Source organism: Capra hircus, chromosome 13 (assembly GCF_001704415.2).
Source record: "Capra hircus breed San Clemente chromosome 13, ASM170441v1, whole genome shotgun sequence".
In the NCBI taxonomy this organism is placed as follows: domain Eukaryota; kingdom Metazoa; phylum Chordata; class Mammalia; order Artiodactyla; family Bovidae; genus Capra; species Capra hircus.
In genome coordinates this window covers 22,258,270-22,279,746 of record NC_030820.1, presented here as the reverse complement: position 1 = coordinate 22,279,746, position 21,477 = coordinate 22,258,270, and the positions used below count along the sequence as shown (strand labels likewise).

The 21,477-nt window shown below is 37.2% G+C and overlaps 1 protein-coding gene across 11 annotated transcripts in view; it reads right to left on the bottom strand.

Moving 5' to 3' along the window:
• Nucleotides 1–21,477, bottom strand: part of MLLT10 (myeloid/lymphoid or mixed-lineage leukemia; translocated to, 10) — a 213,050-nt gene that overhangs the window by 77,863 nt on the left and 113,710 nt on the right. For all 11 annotated transcript variants that reach the window (XR_001918993.1, XR_001918987.1, XR_001918990.1 and 8 more), the window contains one exon: nucleotides 18,892–18,987. Coding sequence is in view for 3 of the 11 variants with exons in the window: in XM_018057081.1 (XP_017912570.1) it covers nucleotides 18,892–18,987 (96 nt within the window). In the remaining 8 variants the exon portion in view is untranslated. The remainder of the gene's footprint in view (nucleotides 1–18,891; nucleotides 18,988–21,477) is intronic.

Here is a 21,477-nt window from a genome sequence, read left to right as displayed (position 1 = left end):
AACAAGATGTGAAAAATTTCTAAAATATTTCAACAGTAAATGAAATGCTTCTAAGTAACCTACAGTCAAACAAGAAATTAAAAGGAAGCCATAAGATATTTGTTCAAATAAGTAAAATGAAAATACAAAATGCCAATATCATAATTTATAAGTGGAGCTTAGAACAAAGCTTTTAGCCTTAAATGTCCATACTAGTGCTTCGAGATTCTAGTCAGCATTTAATAAGGAATTTTGAAGCCTTCATCCCATCCTAACAAGTAAAAAGCATAAGAAACTGAAAAGTTAGTAACTCTTTTTTGATGCGTCAGAGAAGTCAGGCCACAGGGCAAACCCCCAAAATGTGACAGACGGATACAGAGGATCACAACATAACCAAACAGAAATCTCCATGGCAACCAGGATCAGAGTAGGAAAACCTCAACTGTGACTAACAAATTCCTGAAGGTTCAGCGTGTGCAAATCTGAGAGATAAAAACACTCGGGACTCAATCATAGGGAAGCCCTCAAACTTTCCAAGTTTCACCTCCAGGATGCCTACCCAAGTCTTAATAGTGAATACCAGAAGAAAAAAAACATGCATGCTTCCCTTAGGGAAAAGGGGAAAGAAAGATTCTGAAAAATGCTAAGCTTTTCTATTCTTAGTAAGACCTGTTCTCAGGAATCTACTCTACCAGAGCATCATCTGCTGGGGTTGTATCAGAGCTTCAAGTAGGTGGAGGAAGGGAAATATCCAACTACAACCCCCACTTGATCCTGTCCCACCAAAGCAGGGTAGGGGGTGAGAATCACTCGTGATTCACAGTCCAGGAGCACAGGCTCACCAAAAGACTGAGAACTAACCACAGGAATACAGACTGCTTTCTGCCCCTCTTAACATCACATTATTTAAAAAGGCCTACTTATCACACTCGCTTTTATTCAGTATATCATACACACCTTTTCACAAAAAACTATAAGGCACACTAAAAGACACATATACAGCATGAAAAGAATAAACAAACATCAGAACCAGAGACAGATACAGCAGGATTGTGGGAATTACCAGCACAGGAATTTTTAAAATTATGATTAGTGTGTTAAGGGTTTTAATGTAAAAACCAGCATGCAAACAACAGATGGATATTGTAAGCAAAAAACGAAAAAGAAACTCTAAGAAAAAATTAAAGAATCTTTGAGATTAATAACTCTGTAACAAAAATGAAGACTTTGATGTACTCATCAGCACACTGGGCAAGGAAGGCTAAGAAAAGCATCTCAGAGCTTGAGGATATGAAACTAGAAACTTCAAAAAATGAAGAGAAAAAACAACCAAGAAACACAGAACAATGTCCAAGAATCACAAGACAACTATAAAAGGTATAAACACAGTTGGGAGTGGGAGTAACAGAAGGAAAAGAAAGCAACACAAGTAATTTTGAAGGAATAACCAAATTAAAGTCAGAAACCAAATGACAGATCCAAGAAGCTCTGGGAATACCAAGAAAGATAAAGGCCAAAAGCAAGCAAACAAACAAACAAACATAGGCACATCATACTGAAAATGCAGAACATCAAAGATAACGGAAAACACTCTCAAAGAACCCACAAGGCAGACAGCTTTACCTACAAAGGAGAAAAGATAAGAATTACAACTGACTTCTCTTCAGGAACAATGCAAACAGAGTGATGTAAAATATTCAGTGTTGAGGGGGAAAAAAACCATAATTCTGCACACTGCAAAATTATACTAAAAGAGTGAAAGACAAAGAAAAAAATTAAGGTAATTTGTTACTGGTGGCCCTGCCTCGCAATAACTTTTAAAAATTCTTCAGAGAAGGAAAATGAAACAGGTCAGAAACATGGATTTGTATGAAGAAGCACATCAGAGAATGAATCAATGAAGGTAAAATAATTGATTTTTCTTATTTATTCTTAATTGATTTTAATAGTTTGCTCAATGATATATTTGATATATAGTTATATATTCATGGACTTCCTTGGTGGCTCAGATGGTAAAGCGTCTGTCTACAATGCAAGAGACCTGGGTTCAATCCCTGGGTGGGGAAGATCCCCTGGAGAAGGAAATGGCAATCCACTCCAGTACTATTGCCTGGAAAATCCCATGGACTAGAGGAGCCTGGTAGGCTACAGCCCATGGGGTCACAAAGAGTCGGACACGACTGAGTGACTTCACTTCACTTATATGTTCATATGCTATGTATGCTCATGTGTAAATGAAATGAATAACAGTATTGACAGAAAAGATAGGAGGTAGAAATTAGGAATACTTTGTTATTATAAGATACTTGTACTACCATGAAATAGTATAGTGTTATTGAATGTAGCCTTAGATACACTGTAAAGACATACTGCAAACATGAGGACAACCAGGAAAGCGGGGGAAAAAAAACCTGATATGTTAAGAATTGAGAGAAATCATATAAAACATCCAATAAAAACCACAAAAGGTAAATAACATGTGAAAGACAAAAACAGGAACAAAGACCAAGGACAACAACAACAAAAAAGTAATGGCTTTCATAGATACTAACCTAAACTGTATCAATAAATCACCCTAAACATAAATGATCTAAATATACCAATTAAAAGATAGAAATGGTCAGAGTGAATCAAAAAACAAGACTCAAGTGTAGTAAATATAGAGACACACTGTGATTAAAAATCAATGGATGTAAAAAAGAAATCAATAAATGGAAGAAGATATGCCACACAATCACTAATCTGAACAATCCAAGAATAGCTGTATTTAAGACAGAACAGACTTCACAGCAAGGAAAGTTAACAGGAATAAAAACTGACATTATATAACAATAAAGTTATCAAGACTACAAGATATCACAGAAATCTTTCGTGTGTTTCTGCTTGACATCAAAATACATGAGGCAAAAACTGATAGGACTACAAGAGACGAAACCACTCCTGTTAACATCCCTCTATCAGAACTGGACAAATCCAATCCAGTAGGCAAAAATCAGTAAGGACATACTTGAACTGACCAACATCATTAATCGGGTGGATAGAATTGACATCTACAGACTACTGTATCCAATAAGAGCAAAATATACATTCTTCCCAGACTCACATGGCACATGCATTCACCAAAACAGATCACATTTTGCACCATAAAACACGCTTCAACAAATCCTAAAAAGAAATCTTGTAATGTCTCCTCTCAGACCACAATGTATATAAGAAAGAAATCAATTACCAGAAAGAGCGCTTAAAAAAAAAAAAATCCCAGAATGCCTGGAGATTAAACAACACAATTCTACATAACATAAAGCTCAAGAGAACATTTTAAATATTATAAACCAAACAACAATGAAAATGCAACATTAAAATTTGTGGGATGCAGTAAAAGCAGTTCTTACAATGAAATTAATAGCACTAAATTCTTTTTGAAAAAACCATTTTTTCAGTCTTTACTAAATTTCTTACAAATACTGTTTTTGTTTTTATGTTTTTGTTTTTTTGGCCGCAAAGCATGTGGGATCTTAGCACCCCAAGCAGGGACTGAAAATGCACCCCCTGAATTGGAAGGTGAAGTCTTAACCACTGGACTGCCAGAGAAATCCGTAGTGTTGAATGCTGTATTAGAAAAAAAAGATCTTAAATGAATAACCTTACCTTCTTCTTTAGGAAACGAGAAACAAAAAGCAAATTAAATCAAATATAAGCAGAAAAAAAGACAAAATGAAAAAGCACACATCAAGGAAACGAAAACAGAAAATCAACAGAGAAAAACCAATGGAACCAAAAGCTGGTATTTGAATAGATATATAAAATTGATAAAACTTCTAGCCAGGACAACTAAGGAAAAAAAGGGAGGATACAAACTGCTAATATCAGAAATAAAAGAGAGAACAATTAACTACACAACACTTAGCCATTAAAGGATAATCAAAGAATATTATGAACAACTCTATGTCCACAAATTCGATAACCTACTGAAGACTGATCAATTTCTTGAAAGACACAACTGTTAAAAGTCATACAACAAAAGAAACGGACAATCTGAACAGGCCTATGGCTATTAAAGAAATTGAATCAATAATGAACCACACCCACCAAATTATAGGAAGCACCAGGTCCAGATGGGTTCACTGGTGAATTCTACAGAATACTTCAGGAAGAAAATTATACCAATTGTCTACACCCTCTTTTTTCCTGTGATCCACACAAAGGCTTTGGTATAGTCAAAGCAAAAGTAGATGTTTTTCTGGAACTCACTCACGTTCTGCTGAAGACTCGCTTGGACAATGTTGAGCATTACTTTGCTACTGTGTGGGATGAGTGCAACTGTGTGGTGGTCTGAGCATTCTTCGGCGTTGCCTTTCTTTGGGATTGGAATGAAAACTGACCTTTTCCAGTCCTGTGGCCACTGCTGAGTCTTCCAAATTTGCTGGTATATTCAGTGCAGCACCTTAACAGCATCATCTTTTAGGACTTGAAATAGCTCAACAGGAATTCCATCACCTCCACTGGCTTAGTTCATAGCGATGCTTCCTAAGGCCCACGTGACTTCAGACTCCAGAATGCCTGGCTCTAGGTGAGTGATCACACCACTGTGTTACCTGAGTCATTCAGATATTTTTTGTATACTTCTTCTGTGAATTCTTGCCAGATTTTCTTGATATATCTTCTGCTTCTATTAGGTCCATATCATTTCCATCCTCTATTGTGCCCATCTTTGCATGAAATGTTCCCTTCAGTTTAGTCGCTCAGTTGTGTCCAACTCTCTGTGATCCCATGGACTGCAGCGTGTCAGGCTTCCCTGTCCATCACCAACTCCTGGAGCTTTCACAAACTCAAGTCCATTGAGTCAGTGATGCCATCCAACCATCTCATTCTCTGTCTTCCCCTATCCTCCCACCTTCAATCTTTCCCAGGATCAGGGTCTTTTCCAATTAGTCACTTCTTCACATCAGGTGGCCAAAGTATTGGAGTTTAAGCTTTAGCATCAGTCCTTCCATTGAATATTCAGGACTGATTTGCTTTAGGAAGGACTGGTTGGATCTCCTTGCACTCCAAGGGACTCTCAAGGGTCTTCTCCAACACCACAGTTCAAAAGCATCAATTCTTCAGCGCTCAGCTTTCCTTCTATATATACCCCAACTCTCACATCCATACATGACTACTGGAAAAACCGTAGCTTTGAGTCAGATGGACCTTTGTTGGCAAAGTAATGTCTCTGATTTTTCATATGCTGTCTAGGGTGGTACTAGCCTTCCTTCCAAGGAATGAAATGTACCCTTGGTATTTCTAATTTTTTTGAAGAGATCTGTAGTCTTTCTCATTCTATTGTTTTCCTCTATTTCTTTGCATGGATCACTGAGAAAGGCTTTCTTATCTCTCCTTGCTATCTTTGGAACTCTGCATTCCAAATGGGTATATCTTTCCTTTTCTCTTTTGCCTTTAGCTTCTCTTTTCTCTTCTCTTTTTTTCTCAGCGATTTGTAAGGCCTCCTTAGACAACCATTTTGCCCTTTTTGCATTTCTTTTTCTTGGGGATGGTGTTGATCATTGCCTCCTGTACAATGTCACAAACCTTCATCCACAGCTCTTCAGGAACTCTATCAGATCTAATACTTTGAATCTATTTGTCACTTCCACTGTATAACCATAAGGAGTTTGTTTTAGGTCACAGCCGAATGGTCTAGTGGTTTTCCCTACTTTCTTCAATTTAAGTCTGAATTTGGCAATAAGGAGTTCATGATCCGAGCCACAGTCAGCTCCCAAGTATGTGTTTGCTGACTATACAGAGCTTCTCCATCTTTGGCTGCTAGGAATATAATCAATCTTATTTCAGTGTTGACCACCTGGCGATGTCCATGTGTAGAGTCATCTCTTGTGTTGATGGAAGAGGGTTTTTGCTTTGGCCAGTGCATTCTCTTGGCAGAATCTGTTAGCCTTTGCCCTGCTTCATTTTGTACTCCAAGTCCAAACTTTCCTGTTACTCCTGGTATCTCTTGACTTCATAGTTTTGGATTCAAGTCCCCTATAATGAAAAGGACATCCTTCTTTGGTGTTAGTTCTAAAAGGTCTTGCAATGGACAATGGCGTACATGTATACTTTTAAACCAAGTTTTCCTCCAGATACATGCCCAGAAGTAGGATTACTGGGTCATATGGTAACTTCTAGTCTTCGTTTTCTAAGGAACCTCCAAACTGTTCCAGAAGCCTATATTCTTGCCTATTTCCATAAACCAGTCTCATTCTTCTAACTCCTTTTATTACAAAGATGCATTTTAAGATATGGCATCCAAAGAGATCCTTTCATCTGCCAGCAGTTCCCAATAAAGAACAAGTAACTATATGGGAGTCTGGGATTGACACAGACAACACTGTTCTATTTAAAATAGATCACCAACTAGAACCTACTTTATAGCACACAGAACTCCACTCAATATGTTGTAATAAATGGGAAAACAATTTTTTAAAAATGAGGGAAAAAGAAAATATTGTATTTAGTCAAGTCTAAAACATGTTAATTACATATGTACAATTATGTTATGTGACACTGAGAAAGGAAAAATGCTACCTATTCAACCATCACCCCATTTTTTCCTTTGATATACAAATTGACTTCACACTAAAATGAAAGCAATAAGCCTTTAAAAAAAAACCTGATTATAGCAAGGTTTCAGAATAAGGTTAACGTAAAAAAGGAAACAGGTTTCCTATATACCAGGAAGAAACAAGTTGAATTTGAAATTATAAATCCTTAGGTTAAATCTAACTAAATATGTAGAAGGTTTGTATGAGGAAGAAACAAAACTTTGATGAACAAAATTAAAGAACTAAGTAAATGGAGAATTTTCCCAACTTCATAGATAAGTTGCCAATATCACCATCAAAATGTCCCAACCTCATCCACAGATCTAAACATACTGAATCAAAATTCCAGCATTTCTGTGTGTGTGTGACTACTGAGGAATTGATTCTACATAAGAAGCAGCAAAGGACCCAAAATAGCCAACGCAATATGGAAAGACAAGTTGGAGCAGTGATATTAACTCAATTTCAGACTGACTATAAAGTTACAGTAATTAGGACATCATAGTATTGATGAAAGACTAGACAAATAGATCAATGGAACAGACAGCTCAGAAATAGATCCACACAAACACTGTCAACTGATCACAAAAGTAATACAATGAAATACAGACAAGCTTTTCAACAAATGGTGCTAGAATATTAAATATGCACATAAAACCAAAAAAAAAAAAAAAAGGAATCTAGACACAGAAGACATATCCCCTACAAAAATGAACTCAAAATGGACTACAAACTTAAATGTATAATAGAAAACTATGAAACTCATTATAAAGAGTTTCTAAAACTCCTTGTCTAACTAAATGAACGTATGAGCAATGCAGTGTAGGGCCACCCAAGACAGAAGGGTCATGGTGCAGAGTTCTGCCAAATGTGGTACACTAGAGAAGGGAATGGCAAACCACTGTAGTATTCTTGCGTTGAGAAGCCCATGAACACTATGAAAAGGCAAAAAGATGAGAGACTCAATTCCTAGGCAGGTTGATAAGAAGTCCAGGGTCCCCGAGGTGAAGAAAGGGGTTGGGGGTTCTCCAGGAGGAGGAAAGGACAAACTTTTTTTTCCCTCTACATTCCTTAGTCACATAAAACTAAGTTTGTTTGCTTGTTTTTTATCTTTAAGCCTGGAACTGATGATTACACAATTCAGTTTAAACTCTGTACTAGGGATTATATAACAACAATGTATCCTGCTTGAGGACAGTTTCTCCTTCCTGAAAACCTTCTGATTCATCTTGATATATCAGAATGTATCTTATGGGAATGGGTCTGGTAGGATCTATCTATTGTTAAACTGTAATCCTGCTATCCTAAAATGTAAATTGTGGGACTGGGTTTGGTAAAATTTTCACAAACTTGAGACATTCTCTTGATTTATTGTAATAACCAATTAAAAAAGTATATAACTCCCTAGCTAACACTAGCGAGGGGTGCACTCTCCATCCCCTTTCTGATGTCTATGTCAGAAGCTTTCTCTGTCCCTTTTTATACTCTAATAAAACTCTGCAATACAAAAGCTCTTGAGTGATCAAGCCTGGTTCCTGGTCCTGGTCCTAAAGTTTAATCTTCTGAGATCATGAATCCGATACCATTCACTATAAGCTGTCAAAGATATGACGCTAAAACATGAACACCTCAGTAGGTGCCCAATATGCTACTGGAGAACACTGGAAAATAACTCCAGAAACAATGAAGGGATGGAGCCAAAGCGAAAACAAAGCTGAGTTGTGGACGCGACTGCTGATGGAAGTAAACTCCAATACTGTGAAGAACAAATATTGCATAGGAACTGTGATGTTAGCTAGTCCATGAATCAGCGTAAATTGGAAGTGGTCAAACAGGAGATGGCAAGAATAAACATCGACATTTTAAGACTCAGTGAACTGAAAGATGTCCTTTTCTTTATAGGGGACTGGAATGCAAAAGTATGAAGTCAAGAAACACGTGGAGTAACAGGCAAGTTTGGACACGGGAGTACAAAATGAAGCAGGGCAAAGGCTAACATAGTTCTGCCAAGAGAATGCACTGGTCAAAGCAAAAATCCTCTTCCATCAACATAGGAGATGACAAAAAAAGAAGGAAAAAAAACCCACAAGAGATGACTTTACACATGGACATCACCAGATGGTCAATACTGAAATCAGACTGATTATATTCTTAGCAACCAAAGATGGAGAAGTTCTATACGGTCAGCAAAAACAAGACCAGGAGCAGACTGTGGCTCAGATCATGAACTCCTTATTTCCAAATTCAGACTTAAATTAAAGAAAGTAGGGAAAACCACTAGACCATCTGGCTATGACCTAAATCAAACCCCTTATGATTATACAGTGGAAGTGACAAATAGATTCAAGGGATCAGATCTGACAGACAGAGTGCCTGAAGAACTATGGACAGAGGCTTGTGACATTGTACAGGAGGCAATGATCAACACCATCACCAAGAAAAAGAAATGCAAAAAGGCAAAATGGTTGTCTAAGGAGGCCATACAAATAGCTAAGAAAACAAGAGAAGCTAAAGAGAAAGGAGAAAAGGAAAAGATATACCATTTGAATGCCGAGTTCCAAAGAACTGCAAGGAGAGATAAGAAAGCCTTCCTCAGTGATCCATGAAAAGAAATAGAGGAAAACAATAGAATGGGAAAGACTACAGATCTTTTCAAGAAAATTAGAGATACCAAGCGAACATTTCACGCAAAGATAGGCATGAAGAAGAGGTGGCAAGAATACACAGAAGAACTACACAAAAAAGATCTTCATGACCCAGATAACCACAATGGAGTTGATCACTTACCTAGACCCAGATACCCTGGAATGCAAAGTCAAGTGAGCTTTAGGAAGCATCACTACAAAGCTAGCAGAGGTGATGGAATTCAGTTGCGCTATTTCAAATCCTAAAAGATGATGCTGTTAAGTGCTGCACTCAATATGGCAGCAAATTTGGAAAACGCAGCAGTGACCATGGGACTGGAAATGTCAGTTTCCATTCCAATCCCCAAAAAAGTCAATACCAAAGAATGTTCAAACTACTGTACAATTGCACTCATCTCACATGCTAGCAAAGTAATGCTCAAAATTCTCCAAGTCAGGGTTCAACAACACATGAACTGTGAACTTCCAGATGTTCAAGCTGGACTTAGAAAAGGCAGAGGAACCATAGATCAAATTACCAACATACTCTGGATCATCAAAAAAGGAAGAAAATCCCAGAAAAACATCTACTACTGCCTTATTGACTATGCCAAAGCCTTTATGTACATCATAACAAACTGGAAAATTATTAAAGAGATGAGTATACCAGGGTACCTGACTTGCCGCCTGAGAAATCTGTAAGCAGGTCAAGAAGCAACAGTTAGAACTGGTCATGGAACAACAGATTGGTTCCAAATTGTGAAAGGCGTATATCAAGGCTGTATATTGTCACCCTGCTTATTTAACTTATATGCAGAGTACATCCTGCAAATATGCTGGGCTGGATAAAGCACAAGCTGGAATTAAGATTGCAAGGAGAAATATCAGTAACCTCAGATACGCAGATGATGCATTCCTTATGGCAGAAACGGAAGAGGAACTCAAGAATGTCCTGTGAAAGTGAAAGAAGAGAGTGAAAGATCTCACTTGATACTCAACATTAAAAAAACTTTAAGATCACGGCATCTGGTTCCATCACTTCATGGCAAATAGATGGGGAAACGATGGAAACAGTGAGAGACTTTATTTTCTTGGGCTCCAAAATCACTGCAGATGCTGACTGCGGCCATGAAATTAAAAGATGCTTGCTCCTTGGAAGAAAAGCTATGACCAACCTAGACAGCACATTAAAAACCAGAGACATTACTTTGCCAACAAAGGTCCATATAGTCAAAGCTATCGTTTTTCCAGTAGTCATGTATGGATGTGAGAAGAAGGATGACCCATGAAGAATTGATGCTTTTGAACCATGTTACTGGAGAAGACTCTTAAGAGTCCCTTGGAATGCAAGGAGATAAAACCAATCCATTCTAAAAGAATTCAGTTCTGAATATTCATTGGAAGGACTTATACTAAAACTGAAACACCAATACTTTGGCCACCAGAGACGAAGAACTGACTCACTGGAAAAGTTCCTGATAATGGGAAAGACAGAAAGTAGGAGGTGAAGGGGATGACAGAGGATGAGATGGTTCAATGGCATCATCGACTCGATGGACCTGAGTTTGAGCAAGCTACAGGAGTTGGTGGTAGACAGGGAAGCCGGGCGTGAGGCAGTCCATGGGGACACAAAGAGTAGAACACAACTGAGTGAGTGAACTGCAGTGATAAAACTGTTAAAAAAATAACATAAAACAGGATAATCCTTGTTTTGGTGATGGCTTTTCAGCTACAACACCAAAGGCATAAACTATTAATGAAAAAAAATGGTAAACTGGATTTCCTTAAAATGGGATATTTAAGAAATGAAAAGAATAAAGTAAAATGGAAAACTTCTACTCTGCAAAAGACATTGTCAAGAAAATAAAAAGATATAATACAGACTGGCTCAAAATAATTACAAAAGACATATCTGATAAAAAAAGACTGTATCTCATATAAAGAACTCAAGAAAGTTAACAATAAGAAATCAACCAATGTGATTTTTAAAACGGCAAAAAATCTTAACAGATACCTCACCAGTGTTCTTGCCTGGAGAATCCCAGGGACAGGGGAGCCTGGTGGGCTGCTGTCTATGGGGTCGCACAGATTCGGACATGACTGAAGCAACTGAACAGCAGCAGCAGCACCAAAAAATATACAACATATGAGGGAATATACCCTGGTAGTCTAGTGGTTAGGACTCAACACTTCTATTGCCAAGGGCCCAGGTTCACTGAGTCAACAGGGAACTAACAGCCCATAAGCTGTGTGGTGAGACAAAACAAAAAAACAAATGAAACAAACAAAATCCAAAAGAAGAAAAACAAAAACAGGGACTTGCCTAATGGTCCACCAATTAAGACTCCAAGCTTCCAAAGGAAGTTCCATCCCTGATCAGGGAAACAGGATCACATATGCCATGAGATGCAGCCAATGAGGGAGAAAAAACCCAAATGAAAACTAATCTTGTAATTCTGTAATCACGCTCCCAGTTTTCTACTGAAAGGTGATAAATTGGGTCCACACTAAAACTTCCACATGGATATTTATAGCAGTTCTATCCATTACTGTTAGAATCTGGAAGCAACCAAGATGTCCTTCTATAGTAGGTGAATGCAGTGTTCAGACAATGGAATATTATTCACCTGTAGAAAAAATTCAGCTATCAAGCCTTGAAGAGATACACAAATCTTGAATGTACATTCAATTCAGTTCAGTTCAGTCAGTCGCTCAGTCGTGTCCGACTCTTTGCGACCCCATGAATCGTAGCACAGCCAGGCCTCCCTGTCCATCATCAACTCCCGGAGTTCACTCAGACTCATGTCCATCGAGTCAGTGATGCCATCCAGCCATCTCATCCTCGGTCGTCCCCTTCTCCTCCAGCCCCCAATCCCTCCCACCATCAGAGTCTTTTCCAATGAGTCAACTCTTCGCATGAGGTGGCCAAAGTACTGGAGTTTCAGCTTTAGCATCATTCCTTCTGAAGAAATCCCAGGGCTGATCTCCTTAAGAATGGATTGGCTGGATCTCCTTGCAGTCCAAGGGACTCTCAAGAATCTTCTCCAACAACACAGTTCAAAAGCATCAATTCTTCGGCGCTCAGCCTTCTTCCAGTCCAACTCTCACATCCATACATGACCACAGGAAAAACTATAGCCTTGACTAGACTGACCTTAGTCGGCAAAGTAATGTCTCTGCTTTTGAATATGCTATCTAGGTTGGTCACAACTTTTCTTCTAAGGAGTAAGCATCTTTTAATTTCATGGTTGCAATCACCATCTGCAGTGATTTTGGAGCCCCAAAAAACATTACTAAGTGAAAAAACTCTAGTCTGAAAAGGCTACATATTACATGAGTCCAACTAAATGACATTCTGAAAAAGGCAAAATTATAGAGACATTAAAAATTTTTGCGGTTGTCAGGGCTTAGGAAGACAGAGGAATGAATAGATAAAAACAATATTTTTAGGTTACTGAAATGATTCTGTAGTGGTGGATACATATCATTACACATTTGCTAAAAACCACTGAAAAGAATGTACATCAAAACTGAACCCTAGGTGAATGAGACTTGAAACTTCTAATCCAACTCTTTAAATATAAAGAAATACCATAAAGAAATACACAGGAAATTAACAAGTGATATGATATTATAAAGTTAATAAAAAATTTGAACAGATTTTGTTCAAATTTCACAAAACTTCATGCCAGCGTCCATTATTTGTTTTCCTACCTTATTCAAGACTCCACACTGTATTTAATTGCATTGAGCAGCTTCAGCAGCATGCAATAAAGTCTGGTGAATTATCTTCTCATTTTTATTCTATTACAAATATTTTCTAATTTTCCTTGCTCTCACTTCTTAGATACACTCATCATTTAAAAGTGGACATTTAATTTCCAAATGCGTGGGGTTTTAAGTGTCTTTAATATTAATTTCTCACTTTGATACTAATTTCTCATTTAAATGCTTTCTCCTCTGCAATCACTCTGTTTTTTTTCAGTGCAACTTTATTGAGGCTTTTGACGGCTAAGTCAAAGCTCTCTCTCTTAGTAAATGTCACATTGCCCTTGAAAATACATGGGTTGTTTTCAAATATCTTTTGATATTTATTTCTAACATAATTACACAGTGATAAAAGAACAGACTCCGAACGATTTCAATACCTTTAGACCAGGAAATGTTTGCACCTTGTTTTATGTCCCCAGGTAAGTTCTAGTGTCTCCTTGTTTACAGTCTATGGGAGGGAACTCAAATAGAATTTGTATCCTACTATTGTGTGAAAATTTTATCAATCTTCATTATGTTGAATTGGCTCATATTTCAGGTCTACCATAGCCTTCTTAGGTGCTTGTTTTTAAAATGGTTCTCTCAGGAAGACTTACAAATAGCTGAGAAAAGAAGAGAAGCAAAGGGACAAAAGAAAGGAAAAATACACCCAACTGAATGGAGAGTTCCAGAGATTACCAAGGAGAGATAAGAAAGCCTTAAGTAAATAATGCAAAGAAATATAGGAAAACAATAGAATCGGAAGGACTAGAGATGTCTCCAAGAAAACTGGAGATACAAAGGTAACATATCATGTAAAAATGGGCACAAGAAATCTTGGACAGAAACAACTAGAACCTAACAGAAGCAGCAGAGATAAAGAAGAGGTGGCAAGAAACACAGAAAACTATACAGAAAAGGTCTTAGTGACTGACCCAGTCAACAGTGTGGTCACTCACCTAGAGCCACACATCCTGGAGTGTGAAGTCAAGTGGGCCTTAAGAAGCATTACTACAAACAAAGCAGGTGGAGGTGATGAATTCCAGCCTTTGATATTGGAAATGCTAAAATTGCTGTTCAAAGTGCTGCACTTAATACACCAGCAAATTTAGAAAATGCAGCAACGGTCATAGGACAGGAAAAGGTCACGTTTCATTTCAATCCCAAAGAAAGGCAATGCCAAAGAATGTTCAAAATGTAACAGGAAGGAAAGGGGCAGGGCACAACTTTTCAAAGAATGACACAGCCCAAGGACACATAAAAAAATTAGAATCAAATGGGATCAAGAAGGCTGAAAAGACTAGACCTTGATCCTCAATCAGTAAGTGAAATGACACACCCAGAGGTGCCATGACAGTTCCAACTCCTTGTCAAAAACCAATGAATGGGCAATGGCCTAAATCCTGGAAATCTCCATACTTTCCCAAAAATCAGTGGAATAATCCTCCTACTCATTAGCATATGAAATTTACTTCAGTTCAGTCATGTCTGACTATTTGCGACCCCATGGACTGCAGCACTCCAGGCCTCCCTGTTGAAAGCCAACTCTCAAGCATATGAGATTACCCAGCCTATAAAAACCAACCAAACCACATTTCACGGCTGCCCTTGCCCTCTGCAATGGCCCACACTCTGTCTGTGGAGTGTGCTTCCCTCTGAATCTGAATAAATCCATTTCTTACCTATCACTTTGTCACTTACTGAATTCTTTCAATGATGAGACATCAAGAATCTGAGCTTCATTAGGTCCTGAAAGCAACTACTGTGGGTTTTGGCTGGGTTCGAGTTCCAAGCAGAGTTTTGGTTGGGTTCAAGTCCCAAACTGGCTTTTGGCTAGGTTTGAGTCCCAGCACATGGGTTCAAGTCCCAATTTGAGATAAACGGTTTCAAAACTACCACACAACTGCACTCACTTTACACGCTAGCCTCCTTGGACTTCCCTGGTGGCTCAGACGGTAAACCGTCTGTCTACAACACAGGAGACTGGAGTTCAATCCCTGGGTCGGGAAGATCTCCTGCAGAAGGAAATGCAACCCACTCCAGTATTCTTGCCTGGAAAACTCCATGGATGGAGGAGCCTGGTAGGCTACAGTCCATGGGATTACAAAGAGTCGGGCACGACCGAGCAACTTCACTTCCTTTCTTTCTTTCTTTACATGCTAGCAAGGAATGCTCAAAATCCTTCAAGCTAGGCTTAAGCAGTACATGAATCGAGAACTTCCAGATGATCAAGCTGGATTTAGAAAAGGTGGAGGAACCAGAGATCAAACTGCCAACATCCACTGGATCATAGGAAAAAAAGGGAAATTCCAGAAAAACATCTATTTCTGCTTCCTTGACTACGTGAAAGCCTTTGCCCGTGTGGATCACAACAAACTGTGGAAAATTCTTAGAGAGATGGGAGTACCAGACCACCTTACCTGCCTCCTGAGAAACCTGCATGCAGGTCAGGAAGCAGAATGAAACATGGATTCACTGAACCCAAAAGCTAACAACTTAAGATTATAAAAATTCATAGCCAAACTGGTTAGAAAAAAAACTTGAAAAACTGTCAAAGCTTACTCAATGAGAAGGAGATAACCTAAACAGCCCTAACCTAAACAGCCCTATATTTCTCTTTTTAATGGTATTACAGTTAAAAATCTTCCTCTAAAGAAAACTCTAGGCCCAGATAGCTTTAAAAGTAAATACTGGCAAACATTAAGTAATATTACCTAATTTTTATATAAACTCTTCCAGAAAACAAGAGTAAATACTTGTTTTTAGCTCATTCTAATAAGGTCAGCACTCCTTGACACCAACACCAAAGCCACTGTAAGAAAAGCAATCTACTGGCCAACATCCCTCATGAAGAGAGAGCCAAAATTTTCTGTAAAATTTCTAAAAGTTGAATTAAACAGTATATAAAAATCATAATACAACAAGACCAAGTGGATTTTTTATACAAACAGCTCATACAACTCAGTATCAGAAAAATAAACAACATAATCAAAAAGCGGGTAATACATCAAGACCAAGTGGGATTTTCCCAGGAATATAAGGTATTTTTTTTTAAACACTGGAAAATCAACCAACATACTTCATCACATTAACAGATTTTAAACAAAATACTGTATCAATACATCTATTACGAACAAATAGTCTCTTCAACAAGAGATGTTGGGAAGTCCTGTCAATCAATGATTTTAGAACACTCCTTGACACCATATACAAAATTAAACTCAAAATGGTTTAATGACCTAAAATAAGACATGACGCTATAAGATTCCTAGAAGAGAATGTAGGCAAAACATTCTCTGACAAAAATCTTAACAGTATTCTTAGATCAGCCTCCCAAGGCAAAAATAAAGGAAAAATAAACAGATAGGAATTAATCAAACTTAAAAGCTTTTACATAGCCAAGGAAACCATCAACAAAATAAACAAAAACACCAACAGAATGGGAGAATATATTCACAAAAAATACAAACAAGAGCTTCATTTCCAAAATATACATACAGCTCACACAACTCAATACCTGAAAAACAATATAATTTAAAAATGGGCAGAAGACCTAAGTAGACATCTCTTGAAAGAAGACATACAAATGGCCAAAAGGCACATGAAAAGATGTTCCATATTGCTAATAATTAGAGAAATGCAAACCAAAATCACAATAAATTATCACTTCATACTGATCAGAATGGCTATCAAAAAGTCAACAAATAATAAATGCTGGAGAAGGTACTAAAAAAGGGGAACCCTTCCCTACACTGTCAGTAGGAATGTAAACTGATACAGCCACTATGGGAAGTACTATAGAGGTTCCTAAAAAAATTATAAGTAGAACTACCATATGGATCCAGCAATCCCACTTCTGGACAAGTATCCAGAACAGACAGTAAGAACTCTAATTCAAAAAGATACATGCACCCCAAAGTTTACAGCAGCACTGTTTTCAACTGGTAAATCATGGAAGCAATCTAAATGTTCACTGACAGTTGAGTGGATAAAGAAAGTGAAGTCGCTCAGTCGTGTCCGACTCTTTGCGACCCCATGGACGGTAGCCTACCAGGCTCCACTGTCCATGGGATTTTTCAGGCAAGAATACTGGAGTGGGCTGCCATTTCTTTCTTGAATAGCCCAAACAACTCTGAAAGAGTACAATCTTGGAGTGGATAAAGAAGTTATACACAAACACACACAATGTTCACAGATCAGAAAACTCAGTATTATTAAGGTATTAATACTCTACCCCAAATGATCTGTAGATTCACTGCAGTTTGATTCAAAATACCAGCAGTTTTATTTCTAAAAGCTGACAATCTAATTCTGAAATCCATATACAAATGCACAAAACCTAGAATAGCCCAAACAACTCTGAAAGAGTACAATCTTGGAAGGTGGACCCTATCTGACCTCAAGCATCATCATAAATCTATAGTAATTAAGATTGTGTGGTATGGAACAGAATTAGAGTCTAGAAATAGGGCCATATACAGATGGTCAACTGGCTTTCAACAAATGGAGGTAAAGGTAATTTAATAAAGAAAGGACAATCTGTTCTAAAAATGGCTCAGGAAAAACTGAATTATCAATATTCAAATCAGTGGACTTTGATGTATAATTCACATCATACACAAAAATTAACTCAAAATGGATCACAGACCTAAATGTAAAAGATAAAAACTTTTAAAAGAAAACGTATGTATCTGATAAATGACTTGCACCCGAAACACATAATGCTTCACAAAACTCGGTAATAAAACAAATCAATAAAAAGGGAGAGGTAGTGGATAGATGTGGACACTTCACCAAAATAAATAAATAAATAGCTAATATTCACATGAAAAGATGTTTAACGTATGTATAGGTCACTGAAGAAATGCCAATCAAAATCCTCTAGGGTCACCACCGTCCCTTTCTGGATTACTGCAATAACCTCCTAATGGCCTCCTTCCTTTCACTCTTAACTCTCTATAGTCCATATACAACAAAGTAGCCGCAGGTTCTTATAAAACCTAAGTTAAGACCATGTTACATCTCAGCTTAAAATTCTAATGGCTCACTTTTCACTCAAATTAAAAACCTTTCCCTGGCTTATACAGTCTTACAAGATTGGCCTCTCACACTGGCCTCTTCTCCTACTGCAACCCCCTCACCTTCCTTTCACAGTACTGTCCCAGCTGCCTGTCCCTGTCTCCACTTGCTTTCATGTTAACCACATGATAATAATCTTAGTAATATTTAACATTTACTAAGTAATACTTACTATGAACCAGATATTGTTCTGCTAAGTCACTTCAGTCGTGTCTGACTCTGTGCGACCGCATAGATGGCAGCCCACCAGGCTCCCCTGTCCCTGGGATTCTCCAAGCAAGAACACTGGAGTGGGCTGCCATTTCCTTCTCCAATGTATGAAAGTGAAAAGTGAAAGTGAAGTCACTCAGTCGCGTCTGACTCTTGGCAACCCCATGGACTGCAGCCTACCAGGCTCCTCCGTCCATGGGATTTTCCAGCCAAGAATACTGGAGTGGGGTGCCATTGCCTTCTCCAAGATATTGTTCTAACTGCTTTAAATGCATTATCTCACTCAATTCCAACAATTATCTCCCCCAACTTTACAAACGATGAAACTGAGTTACAAAGAGGTTAATTAACCTAAGAGTTAAGTCTGTAAGTGTTGATGTCAGAATTCAAAATCACAGATGGAAGAAGCCAACTGCACAGCCCAAAATATACATGTCAATAATGTCACCTACTTCTTAACATTCTTAAGAAATAAGCATAGAATAAAGAGAAGATAGGATAAAGGACTAAGAGAGGGAAAATCAACATGCTTGATGTAGTCTCAGAGACGTAAAATTGGTTAGGAAGAACCAGGACAATTCAAGTATTTTCAAAATGTAGCATCTAACTAGTTAAAAGGTCAAAGTCAGCACAAATATTATGTAAATCAAAATACGACATTTAAAACTTACTTTTTCTGTAGTAACAGTCAAGGAAGGAACCAATGCAGGTGATGGTTCTGGTTGTTTCTTATGTTTTTGTTTGTGTTTGTCCTTTTCTTTATATTTCTAAAAATGAACAGAAGTAAAATACAATTTAAATTTAAATTATAACTGATATTCACATAATAAGATATTTCTTTGTAATTACATTCAAGTAATTTAAAATATTAATAAATGCTTGTCAAAAAAAACCAAACTCACTTCTAATCAGATATCATTTTATATATAAACAATAATAGTAATATACTGATGGTATTACTACATGTATTACTATATATTACAATATATAATACTACTACTGTAAGTTATATTAAGGTGATTTGTTTTCTTATCCTTGACCAACCTAAAAGATAAACTGAAGTCTACATTTATATCTGACAAACTATTTTTGTCCTATTAAAAATACCAAATGCTGTTGTACAGATTTCATAAATAGTACTTTAAAATTTCTATACACTTTGACATGCACTATCACCTCATAATGGTATCAGATTCTCCAACACCATGCATTAAATTATATGGCCCATAAACTACAAACCAGTGCAAAGAAACTCAGACAAGAAATTCTTTTTGATGTTTACTCAAAAAATAGACAAATCAGTTATCTCTGCTAAAACTGATGAACTGAAATATAAAAAGAATTCAATTAATAAGAAATTAACTACATTATTAGGAGCCCAACTTTATATAACATCAAAGTACTTTAACCAAATTGTTCTCAATTGTTTGAATCAGTAGGTAAGCATATTGTGTGTGAAGTTTACCACTGTTTAAAGAGTTAATTCAACTTATTTCTCACAGTACTTAAGTTTAACCATTCAGAGCACTTAATCTATTCAAAGCAAGATTGAATACTACCACTGGCCCTGCCCTAAAAGAGAGAGCATATCAGCAAAACAAAATGTGTACAAATTAAGGATAGATGTTTTACTATAATACCTAAGACTACTGCCCCTTTTTGTTTTTAATTACTGATTTAAGTACATAAGATACCTCTCTATAGCAAGGTTAATAATTTAGAAAAAGAAAATATAAAATAAAAGTAACAGTTTCTATTCAGAGTTTTTAGGAAACTTTGTTACTATGAAGTTGTTTTAACTGTGACAGATCATAAGGAATCATGCCTCTAATTCTTTGTATGAGGATGCATATAGAAGTTGAGAAGGCAAGAGCTTTGAGAAGACCTCTATGGCTTTCACTTTTGCTGCCTTAGTTTCTAGTCATCATGTAGAGAGTCAGTTCACACTTTCCTGATAGAGAGGCTAGGTAGAAAAAGAGGCCCCATGGAGAAGAACTGGAGTTAACCCCAGCCTACAGTCAGCAGCATGTCAATTGAGACATGTAAGTAAGACTATCTTATCTTAGATCACCCAGCCAGCCACCAGCTATGAGTAGACTCATGATTAAGCCCAGCTGATACCATGTGAAGGAAAGACAAATTGTGCTGAGCCCTAACCACTAAAACATGTATACCACTAAAAGTCGTTAAGTGGTTTACCAGTAGATAATTGAAACAAAGCCAGAATTCACAACCAGGTAATGGGAGTTAATGAAAATAGAAATTTAAAGTAACACATATTGGAATTTTTGTATTCACCAAAATGACAAATATAACTATACAATCTCATTTATAAACATGATCCTTGACTGCAGTAAGTTCTATATCAATACTTTTCTCCCATAAAGATAATACAGGAGCCTCTCCATCCTTCTTCATGTTCTACTTCCCATACTGGTCTTTATTCATCAAGGGTACAAGAGCTGGGATAATTTTATATATATTTTATAGAGAATGACGCTGAAAAAAAGGATGAACAACCTCTACGGGGCTTCCTTGGTGGCTCAGTCAAGAATCTGCCTACAATGCAGGAGACTCGGTTCAATCCCTGGATCAGAAAGATCCCTGGAGAAGCGAATGGCAGTCCATTCCAGTATTCTTGCCTGGAGAGTCTCATGGACACAGGAGCCTGGCAGGCTACAGTTCATGGGGTTGCAAAGAGCTGGACACAACTGAGAGAATAACACACTCACAAACAACAGCTACAATCGTAGATAGAACAGAAGAGTAAAAAGTAAAGTATACATGTATATGTATGAAAACATGAATGTATGTAAGACATACTGGAATAATACACCACTTCTGTCCTGTGTAATACACCAACAAATATATGTTGAGACTGTAAATGTTCACTGGGAGAGATTGTGAATAGATTACATCTACAGTATAGGCCTGTGAAATATGAATCAACGCAGTGAAATGACTTTCACACTAAAGAGATAGGCTGATTTTAACAGAATAGGGAAAAAATTCAGGAAAATATTCAGTTACATCTAAATACTTAAAATATGAAAAAGACGGGATTCCAAATCAGCAGGAAAGACTGAAATTATTTAATAATACTAGAAAAAGTGGTTAATAATGTAGGAAAAATGTCTTATATAAAAAAGACAAAATCTAAACAGATTATTTTATAGTTAAAAATTAAAATAATATAAGAGGCTGAAGAAAATGTTTTTTAAAATTTGAAATTTAAAGGAGGAAAGACTTTTCTAAGC